This window comes from Podarcis raffonei, chromosome 7 (genome assembly GCF_027172205.1).
Source record: "Podarcis raffonei isolate rPodRaf1 chromosome 7, rPodRaf1.pri, whole genome shotgun sequence".
Taxonomy (NCBI): domain Eukaryota; kingdom Metazoa; phylum Chordata; class Lepidosauria; order Squamata; family Lacertidae; genus Podarcis; species Podarcis raffonei.
In genome coordinates this window covers 67,536,886-67,556,296 of record NC_070608.1, presented here as the reverse complement: position 1 = coordinate 67,556,296, position 19,411 = coordinate 67,536,886, and the positions used below count along the sequence as shown (strand labels likewise).

The 19,411-nt window shown below is 43.2% G+C and overlaps 1 protein-coding gene across 2 annotated transcripts in view; it reads left to right on the top strand.

Moving 5' to 3' along the window:
• Positions 1–19,411, top strand: part of PHLPP1 (PH domain and leucine rich repeat protein phosphatase 1) — a 162,656-nt gene that overhangs the window by 105,230 nt on the left and 38,015 nt on the right. For both annotated transcript variants that reach the window (XR_008331573.1, XM_053397055.1), the window contains exons 5-9: positions 8,644–8,790; positions 9,538–9,768; positions 12,212–12,414; positions 15,097–15,157; positions 17,916–18,011. Coding sequence is in view for 1 of the 2 variants with exons in the window: in XM_053397055.1 (XP_053253030.1) it covers positions 8,644–8,790; positions 9,538–9,768; positions 12,212–12,414; positions 15,097–15,157; positions 17,916–18,011 (738 nt within the window). In the remaining variant the exon portion in view is untranslated. The remainder of the gene's footprint in view (positions 1–8,643; positions 8,791–9,537; positions 9,769–12,211; positions 12,415–15,096; positions 15,158–17,915; positions 18,012–19,411) is intronic.

Below are 19,411 nucleotides of genomic sequence, written 5' to 3'. Positions count from 1 at the left end.
GTTCCCGTTTTTTCACTGTTGTCTAGAATGGATTGAATCAGCTCCTCAGAAGCTTCCAGCTTTGTTCCCTTTCGAGATTCCGCGGGACCTAATTGGGCGTCCCCAACTGCCATTCAAAAAAGCCTTGCCCAGTTTTTACATAACACGATGGTGTCGTGGGAATTCACTGATGCAAGAGTATCTTAACAGTGGGCGCGTTCCTCTCTGGGTACAGTGCCTTGCCAAAAGTGGGTGGAGAATCTTCCCTAGAGGTGCTTGATTTCATCACTATTGCAAAGAAAATGACAAATTGTTGCTGGCCCACATAATATTTTTTTTGTCCTAGCCGGCTTGGCTTGTTGGTCATTTCTGACAGTTTGCAAGAGAGAAAAAACCAACTCTCTTCCCATTTAAAAGGCTTGCTTCCCTGGTGGTCTCTTCTGAAAGTAGTTCTTCCATATCACAGTTTTTCCAGGCAAATGGTTAGTTCTAAATCTGAGGGTACTATCCAATTTATACACCTAACACCCCCCAACAAAATAATATAAAACAGGAGCAGATGACTGAAGCAACCTGTCAAAACTCTGTTGAAACTTAACGTGTGCAGCATTTGGTCCAAATATTATACTTTGCCCTCTCCTGCCATCGTACAAGGAAACAACTGTTATACAGCTATGCATATTTGGTTGTGATGGATGGAGAGAGGATTATTTGGTTAAAAGCATCAGCGACACATTGGGGTGGTGAAAAAGTGCCAACACTATGAGGGGGCATTGCCATTCCTCACGCCCGCCTCCAAATGCCTCACCGCTGGTTAAAAGAGAACATAAAGGGTAGAAGGCATTTCATAACATTGCTTGGGTTGGTGGCCAAAGAAAGTAAAAATGCTGCGAAGAGTTGTGCTTTCATCCTTCGTCTGACTTGGAGATATTTACATGATGAGATGTCAGGAAGTCCAAAAACTGACCTGCGTGTACCAAAATAAAGCATGCAGAATAAACACAGGTGCATATATTGTCTATAAGTGTGCAAGCCAGGTACTCAAATTTCTGCTACTTACATTATGCCTTATGTGATATAGCCACGAGCAAATCTCAGTTCAGCATAGTATGGTTTTGTTTATGGATTTGTTTCAATTTTTTAAAAAAATGTTTCCTCTAATGGTGAAATTGGGTGGTTGGGTGTTGAAAGGATTAGAGGCAAAAGCCTTAGGTAATGAGCATGCTCCATGACCTCCCAAGAACTACAAAATGCTAAGGGTCCATTTGGGAAAAAGATCAGAAACTGGGTTGGGGAGGAGGAAGAATGAACTTGCCTCTTATTGGCTCAATATTACCTTAGACGAGGGCAGGTCTGGCTTCCTGCTATCCTGAACAGCAGTACTTTGGTTGGGGATAAGTCGCAAACCCATTTGATCTTATATCTCCTGCCACACCCCCACCGGTCGACTACAAGGTTCTTGCGGCCATTACCAGCAATTAAAAGAAATAAAAATGACAGTAAAAAACTGGCAAGATTTCAAGCCAGAACAGCCACCAAACCAGCAGCTGCTCCAACAAGCAAAACACCTTCCTGAACAGAGACGTGCCTTTGGCCTCCCCAAATGTGACCCGGCAGAATTCCATTGGGAATTCTCAGTATAATTCCAAGTGATTCTCAGAACTATCAGTTTCCAGCGGCTTCATTCAACGATAACAGTCGTGTCTTGTCACTCGCTGGTTATCGGGTGCCGGTTTGTGCTGTGGCTGCTTATCAGCAAAAATTCCTTTCCCCTTTTTTCCAAGGAAGGGGTGTGTTGAGCAGTGTGTTCTGGCTGGAGTATGTAATCGGTCCGCGTATAAAATATCCCCCAGGGCCGGCATTCTCTGACCTTTCCCCTTATGCAGCCAGGAGAGAGCCTCCTTTGCTGTGATATTCACAGTTTAACTCTAAGACCGTGCGTCTTCCTTGTATGTGCGGCGGAACCCTCCTGTGAAATGTACACTGGGGAACTTATCGCCCCTGTATGTGCTTGACAGCATTTCTGAGAACCAGTTTGCACAAAACCATAAAAGGGTGGGGATCTCTGCCATCTGAAATCCTGAAGGACCATTGCCAGTCAGTGTAGAGTAGAAAATACTGACCTAAAGGTACCAGTGGCCTGCCTCAATATAGACAGTTCATATTCGGTTCATATTATTTGCATTAATAAAGTCCCTCTTGAATCTGCCCATTCTCTCTTATCTTTTAGACTCTCCTTGTGGAGAGCACAAAAGTTCTATTATCTGTTGAGCAAAACACTTGCGATTTGGACGCGCTCCTGGTTTGATCTCTCATCTGCGGCCATTTGTCTGCTTTGAAAAGAAAGCAATTAGGCCTTTGTTGCTGTGCGTGAGGTACATTATATCCCCTGGGCATTATCTCTGGGTAAGCATAACCCCGCTGTAATGGGGAAAATCTCACTCAGGTTAATATGCAGCGTAGCGGCAGCCTGTGCCGTGAGAGCCCGATAGGGAGCCCATGTTGAAATATCAAGAGTAGAATGGATTGTGGCGCCTGTATCCTTCAATCATGCAAGCAAAATTGAGCTGAGCTTTTCCAATTGGCAACGTTGCCAATGTGCTCAAAAAGCATTATACATGTCTTAAAAACCTGGCAAATAGCCTTGGTCCTTAGCAAGCAAGGTAAAATGTTAGCCAAACTTTTTGGGGTCCGATGGCATACTACAATGGAGAAGCTGTTGCGGGCACCACAAACACTGCAGCCATGCACACATTGCAAATGGAGCATGCTTCTTTCAAGCCTAATTCCAACAAGGGGCGGGTTCTGTGAGCACTAGAGAAGGCATCAGAGGGCACATGTGGGCTTACAGTCACCGCATTGACAATCCTTGGATTAGCAAGTTTCACCCGCCACACCGAGCTCTTTTTTAGTAGAACATTCCAAATGGAAAGTTTACAGGGAAGGCAGGCTATGGAGACAAGTTAGCCTCTAATTTTGAGAGAAGCGTGCTTTTTAAACAACACAATTAACTTCCCGTGGAACTTTTCCATGGAGAATTAGAGTGGCCTTGTAATTTTGCCTCTCAACCCATGTCACAAATTGAACTTGCCCGCTGGCCTCTCCTTGTTGAGAGTCTGTTCGTAGCACTATACCATGTGAGAACCACCTTTATGGTTAGCTACATGTGTGGCCCACAGTAAGGACCACCAGCAAGCTATCAGCAGTTGACCGTATGCATGTTGATGGGCAGATCCGCCAGACCATTCAGACTTCTGATTCCTTCCAGAAGCAAATGGAGGCCCTTGACCAATCCATTTTAGTGACTTATTGAGACATAACAATAGCACTTTTCTTTTTGCATGACTCAAAATTGAATGTCTTGGCTGTTCTATATTTGCTGGTCAGAATGGCTGAAAAAACCTAAAATATCAGTTTTTTTCATTGTAGTTCATAGGGAACTCCCCAAGTACTACAATGAAAAAAACCTGATATGCCTTACACAGTTGATTTATCTAGCTCACAGAATTTCGGCAGCTCTCCAGCATTTCAGAGAGCAGATACAGGTGTCTCTCTACCTGCATGTGTTTGAGTCGCGCATGACTGTATATTGTGCAACGCCGGGAAATAAATTAAATAATCCTATTTAAACTGCCAAAAGGCAGAAAGAGGGCCTGAAAAGTGCAGGAAAAGGGCAAAAGGGTACAAAAGAGCAGGAAAACGGCCAGCAGTTCCAGGAGCCTTTGCAACTGCGATCCCATGAACCTTTGCACTGACCTTTGAGGCCTGTGGATAGTTGGAGTTTGAGAAAGGAGGTTTGGAGGAAGCGGTTGTGGCTTTTCAGAGGTTTAGAGAAGTATTTACAGGCTTTTTAGATGGTGTTCCCCACTATGCACTGTTTCACATATACACACGGTACCCAGGAACGTAACCCCTTCATAACTGGGGAGACGCTTTTATTCCTGGAGATGACAGAAGATGAATCTAGGGACCCTCTGAATGCAAGGCAGAGCTACAGCTTTGTCTAAATTTTGTTCATTAAGAAACTTGGGAAGCTCATATTGTGGCTGTTAAGATGTTTGTTACCACGAATGGAGTCTTCACTCCCTTTTCGTTTTAACTTACCCTCACTTTTTATACGTGAATACACTGACATGTTGGCAATATAAATTTAGAAGCTTCATAAACGCTGGTCGTTGTTCAGCGGTATCTTGGGTGATTCTTTTGTATCGGAAAACGGAGGAATGGATAATCCTAAAAGCTCAGTTTACGACTATGCAGCTCAGATGGTAGCTATACTGCCGTGTTTCATGGGCACCCCATGCAAGTTGGCTTGAGATTTAGAGCAGAGTTGTGGAGGAATTCCATTACAGGCCCTTTTATGGTTCAAAAATGAAATGTGTGTTTGTGATGAAAAGAGCAATCCTATTGTAACAGCTCTTCTTTCAGGTTGGGGAAAGGTGAAAGATAAAAAATTTCTCCAGATAAACTTGACACTGGAAATTTTTAGCATGTGAGAGAGGCATGAATTCAGTGTGGTAGAATAGAGGGCGCCACTGCCCTGCGCGGGGTGGACAACTCGTGTGGGAGTCGGACAGACCTCCTTTATTACCCTTCTTTGAAATGAGACAATGCTTCGGCCAGTGAATAAGACCTTATGAAGTGAATTGCGAGGTAACAAATCTGTAAAAAAAGAATCCTCGGTGCAGTTCACACAATGAAGGGATTACTCCCAAAAATTTTAGGGCCTCTTGTTTATGAGCAGGTATGAGAGAGATGAAACAAAGATGGAGCTTAGATTTTAGAGTACAGTGGTACCTTGGTTTAAGAATAGCTTAGTTTATGAACAACTTGGATTAAGAATGCCTCAAACCTGGAAGTAGGTGTTTTGGTTTGTGAACTTTGCCTTGGAAGCAGAACATGTTTTGCTTCCTGTTGAGTGTGTTCCATTTGTAAATTGAGTCCCCTGCTGCTATGGGAAAGCACGCCTTGGTTTAAGAACGCTTTGGTTTAAGAATGGGCTTAAGTTCGTAAACCAAGGGACCACTGTAATGATAAGGCCAGATATTTCAGAATGAAATATGTCATACTTTGATTTAAGTACTATTCGTGCTCTGGTCCATGGGGTCACGAAGAATTGGACACGACTGAACGACGACAACTATTTTAAAAGTATCCCCCCCCCAAATACCGAACCCTTCTCACGTTTAATGTGTAATAATAAAACCAAACCACATTTATGCTGGTGTTGCTCTGAACCTCAGGGCAAATTACTATCATATGGGGTATGCTTGTAGGAGTACTTAGGGATTTTTTTATATTTTTTTTGGAAAGAAATGGTCACCAATGTACATCTTACCTTTTGCCCTTGGAATCAGGACATTTACTTTTGGGTTAAGTTGAAGATACTATCTAAAGGTATGTCAATAATTGGTAATTAACTGGATTATACTGGCTAGACTAAAGTAGGCAAGTATGTGGAAGACAGTAGAGAGTCCTCAGTTGCACAGTTGGTTTGAATGAACCTGGTCTGCAGTATTTATAGTGAAGTTTACTTGGAGCAGTAAGGTGTGGAGAAGGAAGAGAGCATAAGCAAACAAGAGTTTCTATTAGGAAATGCATTTCCCCCCATTTTGGGAATATGTGTGGTGCATCGTTTTAGGTATAATTAAATTGTATGAATACAAATAGCATTTGGGTAGGCAGGGTCACAGCTAAACTTTTTCATATTTGTAACAATATGCACTAATATTTTCTGTTTAGATATTTTTACTATAACGGGGAGGGGGAAACTGTGGGGGGAAATGGCTGGAGTGTTGATGTTCGTCATCAAGGAATGGCAACCTATTTAGCTTTGGTTTCCTCATTTGTTTGACCTTCTCACCACATCAAATGGCATCAGCAAAGTTCAGCATTCAGTACCACCCAGACAGTTCTCTCTTTAGATAATGACTAATTCTAGTGTTTTCTAAATTCTATAGCTTCAACATTTTGTGAGCTCTAGAAGTTCTCAGGGCCATTTTGGGAATTCTTTATTTTTTAAGAAAATGCCCCTTGTTTTCTGACTAATAAGCAGTGGCTGGTCTAAGCAGTTATGCCTGAGCTGGACTTTGTGGATCAGCCCGGTTATCAATGCTGAGCTCCATTCTTTCCAAGGAATTTCTTGCCCTAGTTCTGTTGGTGGTGGGTGGGGAGGAAGGATGCTATCCTTGGGGGAGTCCTCTGACTGCAGGTGCTTTTGGGATGTGGTACTTGATGCTTGGGGACGTGGGTGGCGCTGTGGGTTAAACCACAGAGCCTAGGACTTGCCGATCAGAGGGTCGGTGGTTTGAATCCCCGCGACAGGGTGAGCTCCCGTTGCTCGGTCCCTGCTCCTGCCAACCTAGCAGTTCAAAAGCACGTCAAAGTGCAAGTAGATAAATAGGTACCACTCCAGCGGGAAGGTAAATGGCGTTTCCGTGCGCTGCTCTGGTTCGCCAGAAGCGGCTTAGTCATGCTGGCCACATGACCTGGAAGCTGTACGCAAGCTCCCTCGGCCAATAAAGCGAGATGAGCGCTGCAACCCCAGAGTCGGCCACGACTGGACCTAATGGTCAGGGGTCCCTTTACTTGATGCTTGATGGATACTGTGATTGCCTCTGTTCTTATGGGTGTGTATATTCCATGACTCTCCCTCACTCCCATCATGCACTGAGAGGAGATTGAATGAAGGGAAAACAAAGCCCTCTAGTGAACTTCGTCAGGAAAAGAGATTCCTCTCATCCATCTGAAGCTGACACAGATCTTTGCATTCAGTCCTTTAGCGGGTTGCCTGCAGGCACACACACACACACCCTACTCCCTGTTGTTAGGCAACCTGAACAATGTGGCTGCACATGCAGTCTTGGTAACTTGGATTGTCCCCTTTCTTCCTTGAGTAATCACTTCACGTTTTTCCCCCTCCCCTTTTTTCTTGCAATCAAGATGGGCCTAAGTTCAGGGGCAAGTTCTGCTTTGGGGATGCTGGGATAACCAAGGAGGAATTAAAGAATAATTTCCCCTTTCCAAGGGAAGCCTTTAAAAAAACCAACCCCCCCCAAAAAAACCCCTTATGGAATTAGTTTGCTTTTTTAAAGAGCAGTTACCCAGGGTGAGAGAAGTCTAATTAAGGTGCTAAGAAACTGCTTTCTGACAAGTGCTGCTAATTGAAAACTTAACAGTGATTCACTTGCTGGCTTTACTGAAATTCGAAAGCTTCTGGTGAGGATTTTCTGTCTGATTGTAAAGTCATGACAGACAAACAGAGCGAAGCGACGCAGTGCATATTTTCTGCTCAAAAAGCCCTTAAATCCACACACCTCCCATGGGACTTATAATTTAGTACAATTGGTTTACATTGGGTCTCTCTCCATCTCTCTCTCTCTCTCTCTCTCTCTCTCTCTCTCTCTCTCTCTCTGTGTGTGTGTGTGTGTGTGTGTGTGTGTAGGGATTTTCAAGACTATGGTTGTGCTGCAGATCATGGAATATTTCTCAGATTGCAGAACCTGCCACTACATGGTGACAAACTGAGATTGCATTTTTAAAAATAGAATGGGTTTCTAGCTCTCACGATTGCAGGCAGAAACTTGGGAAAAGTTTGAACAGGTTTTTAGCAAAACTTTGGGATAAATGAAGCACAGGGCATTAAAACAAAAGCTTGTAAATGCCACTTTCTGGTGATTAAAAATCAACACCATGTGACCAGCTATGCAACCTTTCACAAATGGGAAGATGACTGATTTCTTGGTTTTAGGCGCTTGTTTACAGTGCCATGAGAATCTTAGCTGTTTTTGCTGCAGCAGGGGCAACACAGCTGCCATCTTCAGAAAAGGTGTTTGTCTGTGCAGCTTGTTTGCTGATAAAACAAAAATTATTGAGGGCTGATCACTTTCCAGAACATTTTGGAACTAGGGGTGGTAAATACAAATGGTAACTTATCATGGTATATATTGAAATAAATAGCACCTTTGTAGTCCTTTAAGGGTACTTCTATAAGGCTGAATTGCAGGAAAGTAGGATTTATACTAAACACCAGGAGGAATTTCTGTCCTTCAGGAAAAAAATAATCATTTTGACTCAGAGATGTGTTGCCTTAGGTGTCTGTACATACTGTCAAGGAAGTCTTTGTCAAGGTTGCTCCAAGTATTCATCCTTTCCCAGTTAAGAGAATAATAATTGGGGGGAAATAATTCTGAATTTGTGTGTCTCCAGTTTTGCACCAGCCATACTACTGGCATGATCAATGGCTGCTGATGCAAGATAGGCACAGAGATTTAAATAACCGCATTTAAAACTCTGCAAGCTTGCCTACTTTGTATGACATATTTGAGCTGCGACTGAGTTTCTAATTGTAAGCGCCTGGGGTTTTAAGGACACTATTGCAAACCCCTTGATCACCCCCAACTATATTTTCCCCTCCTAAGCCTGCACCTTTTGTCATTGAGGAAACACGTTGGTAGAGAATACCATTAATACGGAAGATCTTCCAGCATCTTATTGCTAATTGTTTTCTTAGCGCTGCGGAAAATAAATTTGTGTGGCTTAAGCAGCCGCTTGGTGACAGTCTATGGGTAGTTCACTTCTTCTGCATAACACTGCCTTAATTTAATACACAATTTATTGTTTTGTTTTACTCCTTCTCTCCTCTCTCCCCCCTCCCAATCATAGGTTCAGTAAGCTGAGGAGCCTTAACCTTTCCAACAATCATTTAGGAGAGTTCCCATTGGCAGTCTGCAGCATTCCAACCTTGACTGAGCTCAACGTGTCCTGCAATGCACTCAGAAGTATTCCAGCAGCCGTCGGTGATATGAACAAGTAGGTACAGATCGCCAAGGGCAGCATGAACTCTGAGTGCACTGACTCCTCCCAGAGGGTTAGCCTGGGTCAATGATGCCTGAGTCATGGCAAAAGTGTGTGTTAAACGCCTAAGCACAACTAAATCTGTAACGGCCAGCAAAAGTGCCTGTGTATTACTCACTTCTTCACATACAGAGGACTTAAGCTGTGAAAAACTCTTGTATACTAGCACCTTCACTTGGGTCCAGAATATGGCAACAACAACAACAACAACAATAATAATAATATTGATTGATTGTGCTCCATCCATCTGACTCAGTTCCCCCAGCCACTCTGGGTGGCTTCCAACAGGATATACAAAAACACAACAGAGCATCGCACATTAGAAGCTTCCCGATACAGGGCTGCCTTCAGATGTCTCCTAAAAGTCGTGTCGTTGTTTATCAGTTTGACATCTGATGGGAGGGCATTCCACAGGGCGGGTGCCACTACCAGGAAGGCCCTCTGCCCGGTTCCCTGTAACCTAAGGTTACCAGATTTTTTTCAATGAATCCGGGGACACTTTTCAACTTTAATAGGAATGGTAGGATTTTGTCAGGGGACTGATTTGTAAATCCAGGGTGACCTTACTGTAACCTCACTTCTTACAACAGGGGAACTGCCAGAAGGTCCTTTGGAGTTGCTGCAATACATGTTTATAAAGAGTTGTTTTTTGGGGGGCGGGGGGTTATGCTGCTATTAACAACCACCTCTTCTCTTCAATAGCTTACAGACCTTCTTGTTGGATGGGAACTTCCTCCAGAGCCTTCCCGCTGAGTTGGAAAGGATGCCCCAGCTTAACTACCTGGGTCTTTCTTTCAACGAGTTCAGCGGCATTCCCGAGGTGTTAGAGAAGCTGCCTGCCATGGACAAACTCTGCATGTCTGGAAACTGCATGGAAACGCTCTGCTTGCAGGCGCTGAACAGAATGCCACACATCAAACATGTAGATCTAAGGTATGTAATCTTGCGAGAGAACGGGTGAAGCTCAAGAGTGAAGATTGCTGTCCGCATCGTTTCAAGATATTGGCTATGACTGGTCACAAATTTCATATGCAGATGCTGAACTTTCGATCAAGGGCATTTAGTGCTAGGGGTGATGTTTGTTAAATATCTCTGCTTTTTTCATGCAAGCGATCAAATTAAGAGTGACTTCTTCTCCAATAAATGTAGGCTTGGCAGTGTTTAGTTGTCATATTATTACATTAGCCTGCAAAATCGAGAAATGAACTGTTTTAACCAACCAGAAATACCATATTTTTTGCTGTATAAGACTCACTTTTTCCCTCCTAAAAAGTAAGGGGAAATGTGTGTGCTTCTTATGGAGCGAATGCAGGCTGCGCAACTATCCCAGAAGCCAGAACAGCAAGAGGGATTGCTGCTTTCACTGCGCAGTGATCCCTCTTGCTGTTCTGGCTTCTGAGATTCAGAATATATTTTTTCTTGTTTTCCTCCTCCCAAAACTAGGTGCGTCTTGTGGTCTGGTGCGTCTTATAGAGCAAAAAATGTGGTAATTTCTCATCCTCATGCAAATACTCTTGACCTTGTATGTGAGGGATTCAATCCCTTACCTCAGGGTTAGGACCTGTGGGCCAGTTTTGGCCTGCCAAAAGGTCTGGTTTGGCCCATGAGGCCATTTTCCCTAAACCATGCCCCTTTACCCATCAACTGATGTCACCAATGACATCTGCTGATGGGTGGGGCCTTCTCTTCTCTCCGCCTCATCCAAACTGAATAGAATTTTTTTATTTTAAAAATACAACATTTAAAACAATGTACATATCATACAAAATTCTTAAAATGCTCATAGGTTTTGGGCATTGCCTGATAATTCCAAATACAGCTTCAGGGAGATGCCTGTGTTTTAATGGGTTAAGGAGTTAGAGCAGGTTGAGGAGTTAACTTATGCATGCTAGAAGATGGCATATGGTGTAATCTAGGGATGAGAGCACTTAAAAAAAGAAAGAAGTGCAGTCCTGGTCCTTCCAGAGCTTTCATTGCCCCCCAAAGCATTCTACTGATTGTGTGATTTAATCGATCTTGTCAGCTCAGCACTGAAAATAAAACTGAACTCTTCAGAGTGCAATGAAATGGTACAGGTGGCTGCTTTTTATAGATCACCTTTGTTTCTGCAGCAAGTCAAGGACTGAGCAGGACAAGTTCTCTCGACCTGCCATGATTTATAATATGGGCATGTATGGGTTTGGGTGACCCACCCCAAATATAAAATACTGACCTATTGGATCACATCACCATTGTCAAGTGTTGGGATTTGGGTGGGATGTAAACTTTTAATATAATGCCTTTCCCAAATGGAGAACTTGGAATATGTGCAGAGCTTCATGTTTATAAACCCCTCTTCCCCACTTTTTTATCCTCTGAGGAATTCAAAGCAGTGCTTTAGTCTAGGAAGGTATTCATATATTATAGTGGAAGTCCTAAGTTTGGGGAATGTCGCATTCCCATTTGAACATCTGCAATCCCGGAAGAATTTTGTGTATAAGCAAAATCTCTGAAATGCACCAAGTACTAACATCCACTCAAAGTAAGAGTTGTCAGCATACACTGGTGTATATCTCCCTCTTTGTCAGTCATACGCCATCAATTCATGTTGACAGTGGTAAGTGATCTGGGATTGTTGGTGTTCATATGTGAATGTTGATGTTCGCTGCACTTTGGAAAATGCATGTTTTCATTGACTGGGATTATTCAGCGTATGTCCTGATTGCAAGAAGGATGCATATGGTTAAGCTGAACGGAACCCCACTTTGGCTGCAACCAGTTCAGAACTAATCAGAGCAGTATCAAGCTTCATTTTGCATAGGCACAATCTCCAGTAGCAAAACTGCAAAAATGATGATAAAAATGCAACCTGCCAGTTTATGGAACTGCAGAGCTAGAAGGGCCCACAAGGATCATTTATTCCAACTCCTTGCAATACAGGAATCTTTCACCCACCATGGGGCTCAAACCCTTAACCCTGAAATTAAGAGTCTCATGCTCTACCAACCGAGCTATCTCTCAGCATCCTCTAATGCCCCAGCGAAATGAGGGACAGATACTTGGGAGCAGTTCATGCTGTTTGCCTCACAACCTATCAGTGATGGGTTCCAAGATTTTCAGCGAAAGGGTCTAGTGTATGACCTGGGGAGTGCTTGAAGATGTAGTGTTACTTAGAACTAAACGTTTGAAAGGAGACCATTGGGGACCTCCATGTGAGTCACTATGAGCTTTTCATAAAAACAGGGCCCATTTGAGCACCAGATTTTGGGCTTGTATTTTATTTTTGCTTGGGACACTGAGAAAATGATAGTTTTAGAGCCAAAACTTCAGCTTTCCAACCTCTTGCTGACATACGCCCATCAACAGCATAATTCTTTTTCTCCCTCTCTTACTCCAGGTTAAATGTCATTAGGAGGTTGGTGGCGGACGGCGCTGATTTCCTACATCACGTCACCCAGCTCGATCTTCGGGACAATAAACTAGGCGAACTCGACGCCACCATCTTCAACAACGTTGAAATACTGCACTGTGAAAGAAACCAGCTGGTCAGCCTCAAAATCAGCGGATATTTGCTTAAAGCTCTTTACGCCACTTCAAATGGTAAGTTCGCTTTGAAGGCAGTTCAGACAAGGACTAGGTGTTTTCTGGTCTGCTCGTCTTACAGTGGATTTGCATGCCGTATTTAGGTTCAGGATTCATCCAGCCCCTAGCGCACAGCACGATACAAACCATTTAGAGGACCACTATGCCAGTGTCAGTCAGAAATGAATAATAATGCATCCATACTGTGCATTTTAAGCATTCAGCTTACCTCACATAAATGTTACTGAAATACTGGAGCGATTGGCCTTGACTTTCTGTGAAGATGACAACATACCATAGGTAACCGATAATTTCAGTCCAAAGCCTGCTGCCTGTCTGACGCCTACTGCAAAATTTCAGGTTTTTGGCTTCCCTACATTGGTGTTGGGACGTGGGTGGCGCTGTGGGTTAAACCACAGAGCCTAGGACTTGCCGATCAGAAGGTTGGCGGTTTGAATCCCTGCGACGGGGTGAGCTCCCGTTGCTCAGTCCCTGCTCCTGCCAACCTAGCAGTTCGAAAACACGTCAAAGTGCAAGTAGATAAATAGGTACCGCTCTGGCAGGAAGGTAAATGGCGTTTCCGTGCGCTGCTCTGGTTCGCCAGAAGCGGCTTAGTCATGCTGGCCACATGACCCGGAAGCTGTACGCCGGCTCCCTCAGCCAGTAAAGTTAGATGAGCGCTGCAACCCCAGAGTCGGTCATGACTGGACCTAATGGTCAGGGGCCCCTTTACCTTTTACATTGGTGTTAATTTATGCAACAATTCTGTGATGGTTGTGTTGTCACCAACTGCTGCTGCTGGGAAGGACCATTTAGCATGCATTTAAGTTCTGTCACAGGCTATATTTTCACATTCCGTTGCCGTTTATCTCCAACCTTTAACATTCCTCCCCCCTTAACACCTGTGTGCACTTGTGTGTGCATATATATATATACACACACTCTGCCTGAAAACTGAGGGTCACACTCCATGTGTCTTTAACAAATGCTTATGCCATATTAACATTTGTTAGTTTTTAAGGTGCCACATGCCTCTTTGTTGTATCATTTCTTTTTTTAGTTTCCTTTGGACTTCATCATGACACATGTAACAGGAAAGCCTGTTGTCCCTTGCTCTGGTTTTCAGAGTGGGCTAAGCATTTTCTGCAGCGAGAACAACCCTCGGGCCAAAAAAGTCCACTTGTATAAATTATGCAAATAAAGTGGATTTGCACAACTGTCTTTTGCATAAAGCTGTTTCTGCTGAGCATAGGACCTTGAGGTCTTCTCTCTCTCTGCTGGAAGCACTGAAGAATTGATTGAAGTAGGCAGCTGAGCTCAGTGAGTTACGAACAGGCAGCAGTAGCTCTCGTTCTTTCTTCTGCCGTCTCCCACCTCTGGACTGCAGATAGGCCCTAAGTTCATGGTGATTGGTTTGTTGTGTAACCTCTTAGCCCTTTTTGATTAAAAAGAGAGAGAAAAGACTGCCCTAAATTCCCCTGTGCATAACCATATAGTTGAGCTGTGGCATGGGTTTCAGAAATTGGCAGCAAAATCCAAGCATTGCCACACCATTGTTTCAATGGATTCCTGGACTGATGAACGTTGTAATTGTAGGATTGGGCTTTGTTAGTTCTGTGCATAAAAATGGATATGGCTGCTAATCATGAGTTGAAGGATTTAATGTAAGGTCAAGAGGGTGTTAGGATAGACTTCTTGTCTACAAACGAAAGGCAGTGCAATGAAGTGCTGTTGGTGATGCTGTGTGAAGAATAGCCTTGGGAAATGATTGGGTGAGGAATCATTGATTTACCATAAGCCTAGTTCTCGCTCAGGAGATGAACCTATGTCTGGGTTGTATCACTGCAGACAGGGTCAGTCGGTGATTGAATGCTGCTCTATACCATGAAAAGTGAAAAATTCCACCCTGCAGAATACTAGACGTTGGGAAGAGGATTTAACTATTGATGTGGATGTTTTCTGTATGGGTGGTGTGTGTGTGTGTGTGTGTGTGTGTGTGTGTTTGTGTTTGTGTTTGTGTGTGTTTGTGTGTGTGGTGAATTCTGCAATCATGAATTTCTCTCTCTGCCTCCTGGCAGTCTGAAGTGGTGCATCACAAGCACACGAATCAAACCTTAAGAATGTCTTAGTTCTGGGGATAAAAATATTCCTCGGGCTCTCAGATTTTGTAACTTACTGTACTTGCAGTTCAGATCCCAGAACTGATTTGAGACTGCATTTTAGGAAGTAGCAGCAGCAGGAAAACTTTCCTAAATAACATAGCTATGTCTGTTGAAAGCTAAGGAGAAATGGAAGAAACCACTATCTGGTGTACAGTGGTACCTTGGTACTCGAACAGCTTGGCTCCTGAACGCCACAAACCTGGAAGTAAGTGTTCCAGTTTGCGAACGTTTTTCAGAAGCCGAATGTCCGATGCAGCTTCTGCTTGAGTGCAGGAAGCTCCTGCAGGCAATCGGAAGCCGTGCCTTGGTTTTTGAACAGTTTCAGGACTCCCAGAATGGATTGAGTTTGAGTACCAAGGTACCACTGTACTATGTCTATTGAAGACCCCTTTAAGCCATATTAAATATTCCTTACTGTGTGCGATGTACAACTTGCACGATGGGGAAACAACAAACCTGGGAAATAGGAAGTAGTGCATTATTTTCAATGCTAATTTTTCTTTGTTTCTGGTATATATTAATTGTGTTCCTTTCACAGAACTTGTTCACCTTGATGTGTATCCAGTTCCGAACTATCTGACTTACATGGATGTTTCTAGGTAAGCCCTAATATACCTTTTTGAAAACACGGTGCTAGCATGGCTGAAACAAAAATTACTGTAGCCTTGCTAAGAGGGCTGGTGGAGACACACAAGTAGCTGGGGTTACTGTTCAGGATTGATCCATTAGTTTGCATGAGCTTTCCTTATTTATTCTCTCCTCCCTACTTCCATCTTCTACTGTAGTTTGGCATTACATGTAATGGCTGCCAACCTAAGTTGAAAAAAGGCTGTGGCGTTCTGAAACCCATTTTAAAATCCCACAGCCTGCTGCTGGTCTCTGTACTTTGGTTAATTTTCTGTCTACGTCATCCCTCAGAGAGGTTGGAATAAGGGAATCTCCCCCCCCCCCCATTTAGCTGCTGTGTGCATGCACGCACGCGCTAGAATTTTATTCACTTAAAATTAAAATTTTATTTATTTTAATCGATCTGTCAAAATGTGTGTTGGAATGTCAAGACTCCATTTATTCCTCGTTGTGAAGATGACTTCTACAAATTGATGTGTTCATTCTGAGGTCTGGTGATTTAAATCATCATCATCTGAAGAGTGTTTTCTGGGTCTTAAAAGGCACAGCCAAATACAACTGGTTAAGTTTGTGAGTGTGTTTCAGACACACTGCAGCATTGGACCTGGGTTATTTTTCAAATTACACTGCGGAGCAGATCTTTAGGCGCACTAGTAAAATAGCCCTATCTTAAAGGCCTTGGCTTATACATGGACTCTCTCTCGAATCACAGTGCTTAATCCAGGCATAAGCAAACCCAGCCCTCCCGAGGTTTTGGGACTACAACTCCCATCCTCGCTGACCACTGGTCCTGTTAGCTAGGGATGATGGGAGTTGTAGTCCCAAAACATCTGGAGGGCCGAGTTTGCCCATGCCTGGGTTAATTTGTATCGCTGAGGGAAATCCCCTTACAAACAATAATGTATGACCCTAGGGTTGTTAAAACAAATCTGTGGGGACAGGAAGATTCACTCCCATTGCGTACTCATGTGCTTTGGTTTTGCTTGGTACCTCTGTCTCCCTTCCCTCCTGCGGAACATCCGCTGAGGGCACTTACACCAACACAGCTAGATTAAAAAAAGAGAACAGTTTTCCGATTCCATGCATGCGATGCTGTTTCTGTTGCCTGCAAGAGCCTGCACACTAGGATTAAAACAACATGATTCTAAGCAGAGGAGGTCATTTGCGTTTTTGAGCATTGTTGTGGGTGGTTTGTTTTGTTTTTTTGTTTTAAAAAGAGCACCAGACCTTGAGTTGTCCTAAAGAGCGAAACAACTGTTTTGTCTAAACAAGAGCACCAAAGAGACAAGGGTGTTGCCTGAGGGTGCTGCCAGTGACTTGAAGCATACAAGTGCATGAGTCAATGTATTTGCGTGCCAGAATCTCATCAGTATGTGCGCATGGATAAGTAATTTATTAGAAAAATCAGTGTGCCCTCCCCCCCACCCTTATTTCCACAAGTCATCGTAATGAGGAATATTTGACTTCCCAATATCTGAGGCTAGCTATGTTGACAGCTTGTTTTCATAACAAGATTATATATTCACTTTCTTTTCTCATATCTTTGATTAACATGGCATTTATTGCACAACCCCAAAATGTGAATGATGCACTATTTGTCTTCCTGCAAATACGTTTCAGCTTAAAGCTGTGTTAGGGACGAGTAAAGCCTTTTAAAAAAAAAATCCCCTTATTTTCCAAGCTGGTATTCTACTGGAAATGTACTCAGTTCACTATAAGCAAAGCACTGTTGATAGTGTAAAGGACAGAGCAGGACAGAGCTGCAAGCCAGCATTTTGTGTAAACTTCCCCTGGACTGAATAAGAAAATAGCTAAACATCCTGCTCTGTTGCCTTATTTAAAACCCACCAAAGAAAAAGAGATCCATACAGCAGGATGTATTTGTGGGCACAAACTTTCATTTGTAGAGTAAATATTGGTAATGAAGGAATACGGTTCTTGGGAGTTCTCCTGAATCTGGTTGAATTGCCACTGACCCTGTTTCCTTTGTCTAAACTCTAGTTCCGGTGAAAATGCCATCTTGGAAGTTTCTGTGCAGAGTGTTTTGGAATTTTGGTACACACACTCGTTGTGCTGTAAAAAATCTTTGAAGACAAGATTGATCTATAAGTCCAGGACAGGTCAATGTAGGACCCTCCAGAGGTTGTTAGATTGCAGTTCACATCATCCCTGACCGTTGACCATGCTGACTGCTGGAGCTGCTGGTTGTTGGAGTCTAGCAACATCTGGCTGCCTCCAGTTGGCTGCATTGAATTTAATGAGCATTCAAAAAAGTGCACTGGCAAATCCTAAATATATACAATGGAAACATAGGCGAGCGTGTAAGAAAAGCTACATTTTTGAAAGGAAGCTACTGTGAACAGGTTGCTATTCCAGTTGCTATTAGCGTTTTCTACAGCGTTCATTTGCTTTTGCTTCCTGCTCCCAAGCAAAGCAAAGCGCTATTGCCACATGTTACTGTTAGATGCACCTGTGGTGCTCATGATCAACAATAAGCTCTTGTTGTTGAACTGCATGACATCATTTTGCAGGTTGTGGGTTGAGAATTGTGGAAACCTTGATTTGTGTGGCGAACTCCATTCCAAGATGAGTGACTGGGTTGAAACAACAGATGATTGTGTCTGGCCTGCGGCCCCAAACATTTCATTGCATTGCCTATCCTGGTTTAAAACACATATGCTAGTTTTTCCATACCTCTTAACCTGTTCGTTTGTTGCCTCCCTTGTGCAGAAACCACCTCGAGAGCCTCCCTGAATGGGTCTGCGATAGCAGGAAGCTGGAAGTTCTGGATCTGGGCCACAATCAAATATGTGAACTGCCTGCCCGGTGAGTCTTGCAGACACAGTTACACAAGTAGGAACAGGACGCACAATTCAGAAACAATTGTGGAGTCAGTGTTTAGCTTGTTTCGGTTACAGATGGACGGGTATTTTGTTTTTGCCTTCTGTTTGATGTTTTTCAACCTCACAGGGTGCCATTGTGTTGTAAGCTGCAACACAGCCTTTCTTCTTCTTCTTCTTCTTCTTCTTCTTCTTCTTCTTCTTCTTCTTCTTCTTCTTCTTCTTCTCTTTAATCCGGACAAAAACAAAACACCCAATTTCTTTAATTTGCAGACAGACGTTCCAAGGCTGTTCAGCATTGTGTTGCCTGGCTCCTTAAATAAATGTTAAAGTAGTTCTTCTCAGTAGTCAAAAACCTTTCGAATCTCAAGGGTGTGAATGGAATAAGGGACCATGGCTTAATGGTAGAGGATCTACAGAATCTTCTGGTAGGGCTAGGAGGGATTGAAAGCCATGAAATCCACTGCTGTTTGGTGTCAACACAACTGAACTAGATGAGCAAATAGTCTCACCTGGTATGAGGCAGTTTCCTAGGAACCTGCCCTGTGGCTACATGGCGTAAGCAGAATCTCTGCCACACCTCCATCAAACAAACAAACAAAAACACACCTAACAGGCCTGGGCGATATAGCGGTAATATCGTCCAAAACCTGTTTGAAGTCCATCTTGTGACATCAGTTTCATAGTTTTTGAGCAGGCAATAGATTGTGAATCAAAATGTGTGTGTCTGCGCTATGCAAAAATCACACCGTGGGGAAAACAGTGAAGCCAGCCAGTGTCTCTGCATAGCTCCATCTTTATTTCAGACATTGTGATATATCAGTTTAATCACGATGTTTAGCCGCAAAGCTGAAAACCAGATATCTCCCAGCTCTAACACCTAACAGTGTTTTTAAAAAAGGATTGGATGGCAGATGGAGCCAACTGGTCATCACACAGAGGATTTAGTACCAAAGCGCTTCGTGTGTAAACATGTTGAAAAAGTAGAGATGAGAAAACACAAATGGTTTTTAGAGAGGAAAATGTGGATTCAGGGCTGAAAAAGGCAAGATGGAAAGCATTAGGTTAAAGGCCTTGTGGGGGGGTATGGTATTGTTTAAATGTTTTGGATTATCACTTATAATCACTAAGGAGTACAGCTAATGTTATCTTGGTTAGGTTTCCAGTGTGCAAGAACACTTTGCACTCTTTGGTGGTTTTTGTTATGACTGTGGCAGCAGTTGCTTGAACTGGAAGGACTTTGAATGATCTAAAACCACAGTTTAAATGTTCAGGGACCATTTTTATTTTATAGCTGGCCCAGCATCTCTGCATACATTTGCTTAGACCCAGCTTCCCCAAACTGGTGACTTCCAGATGCTGTCAAAGTCCAGCTTCCATCAGCAT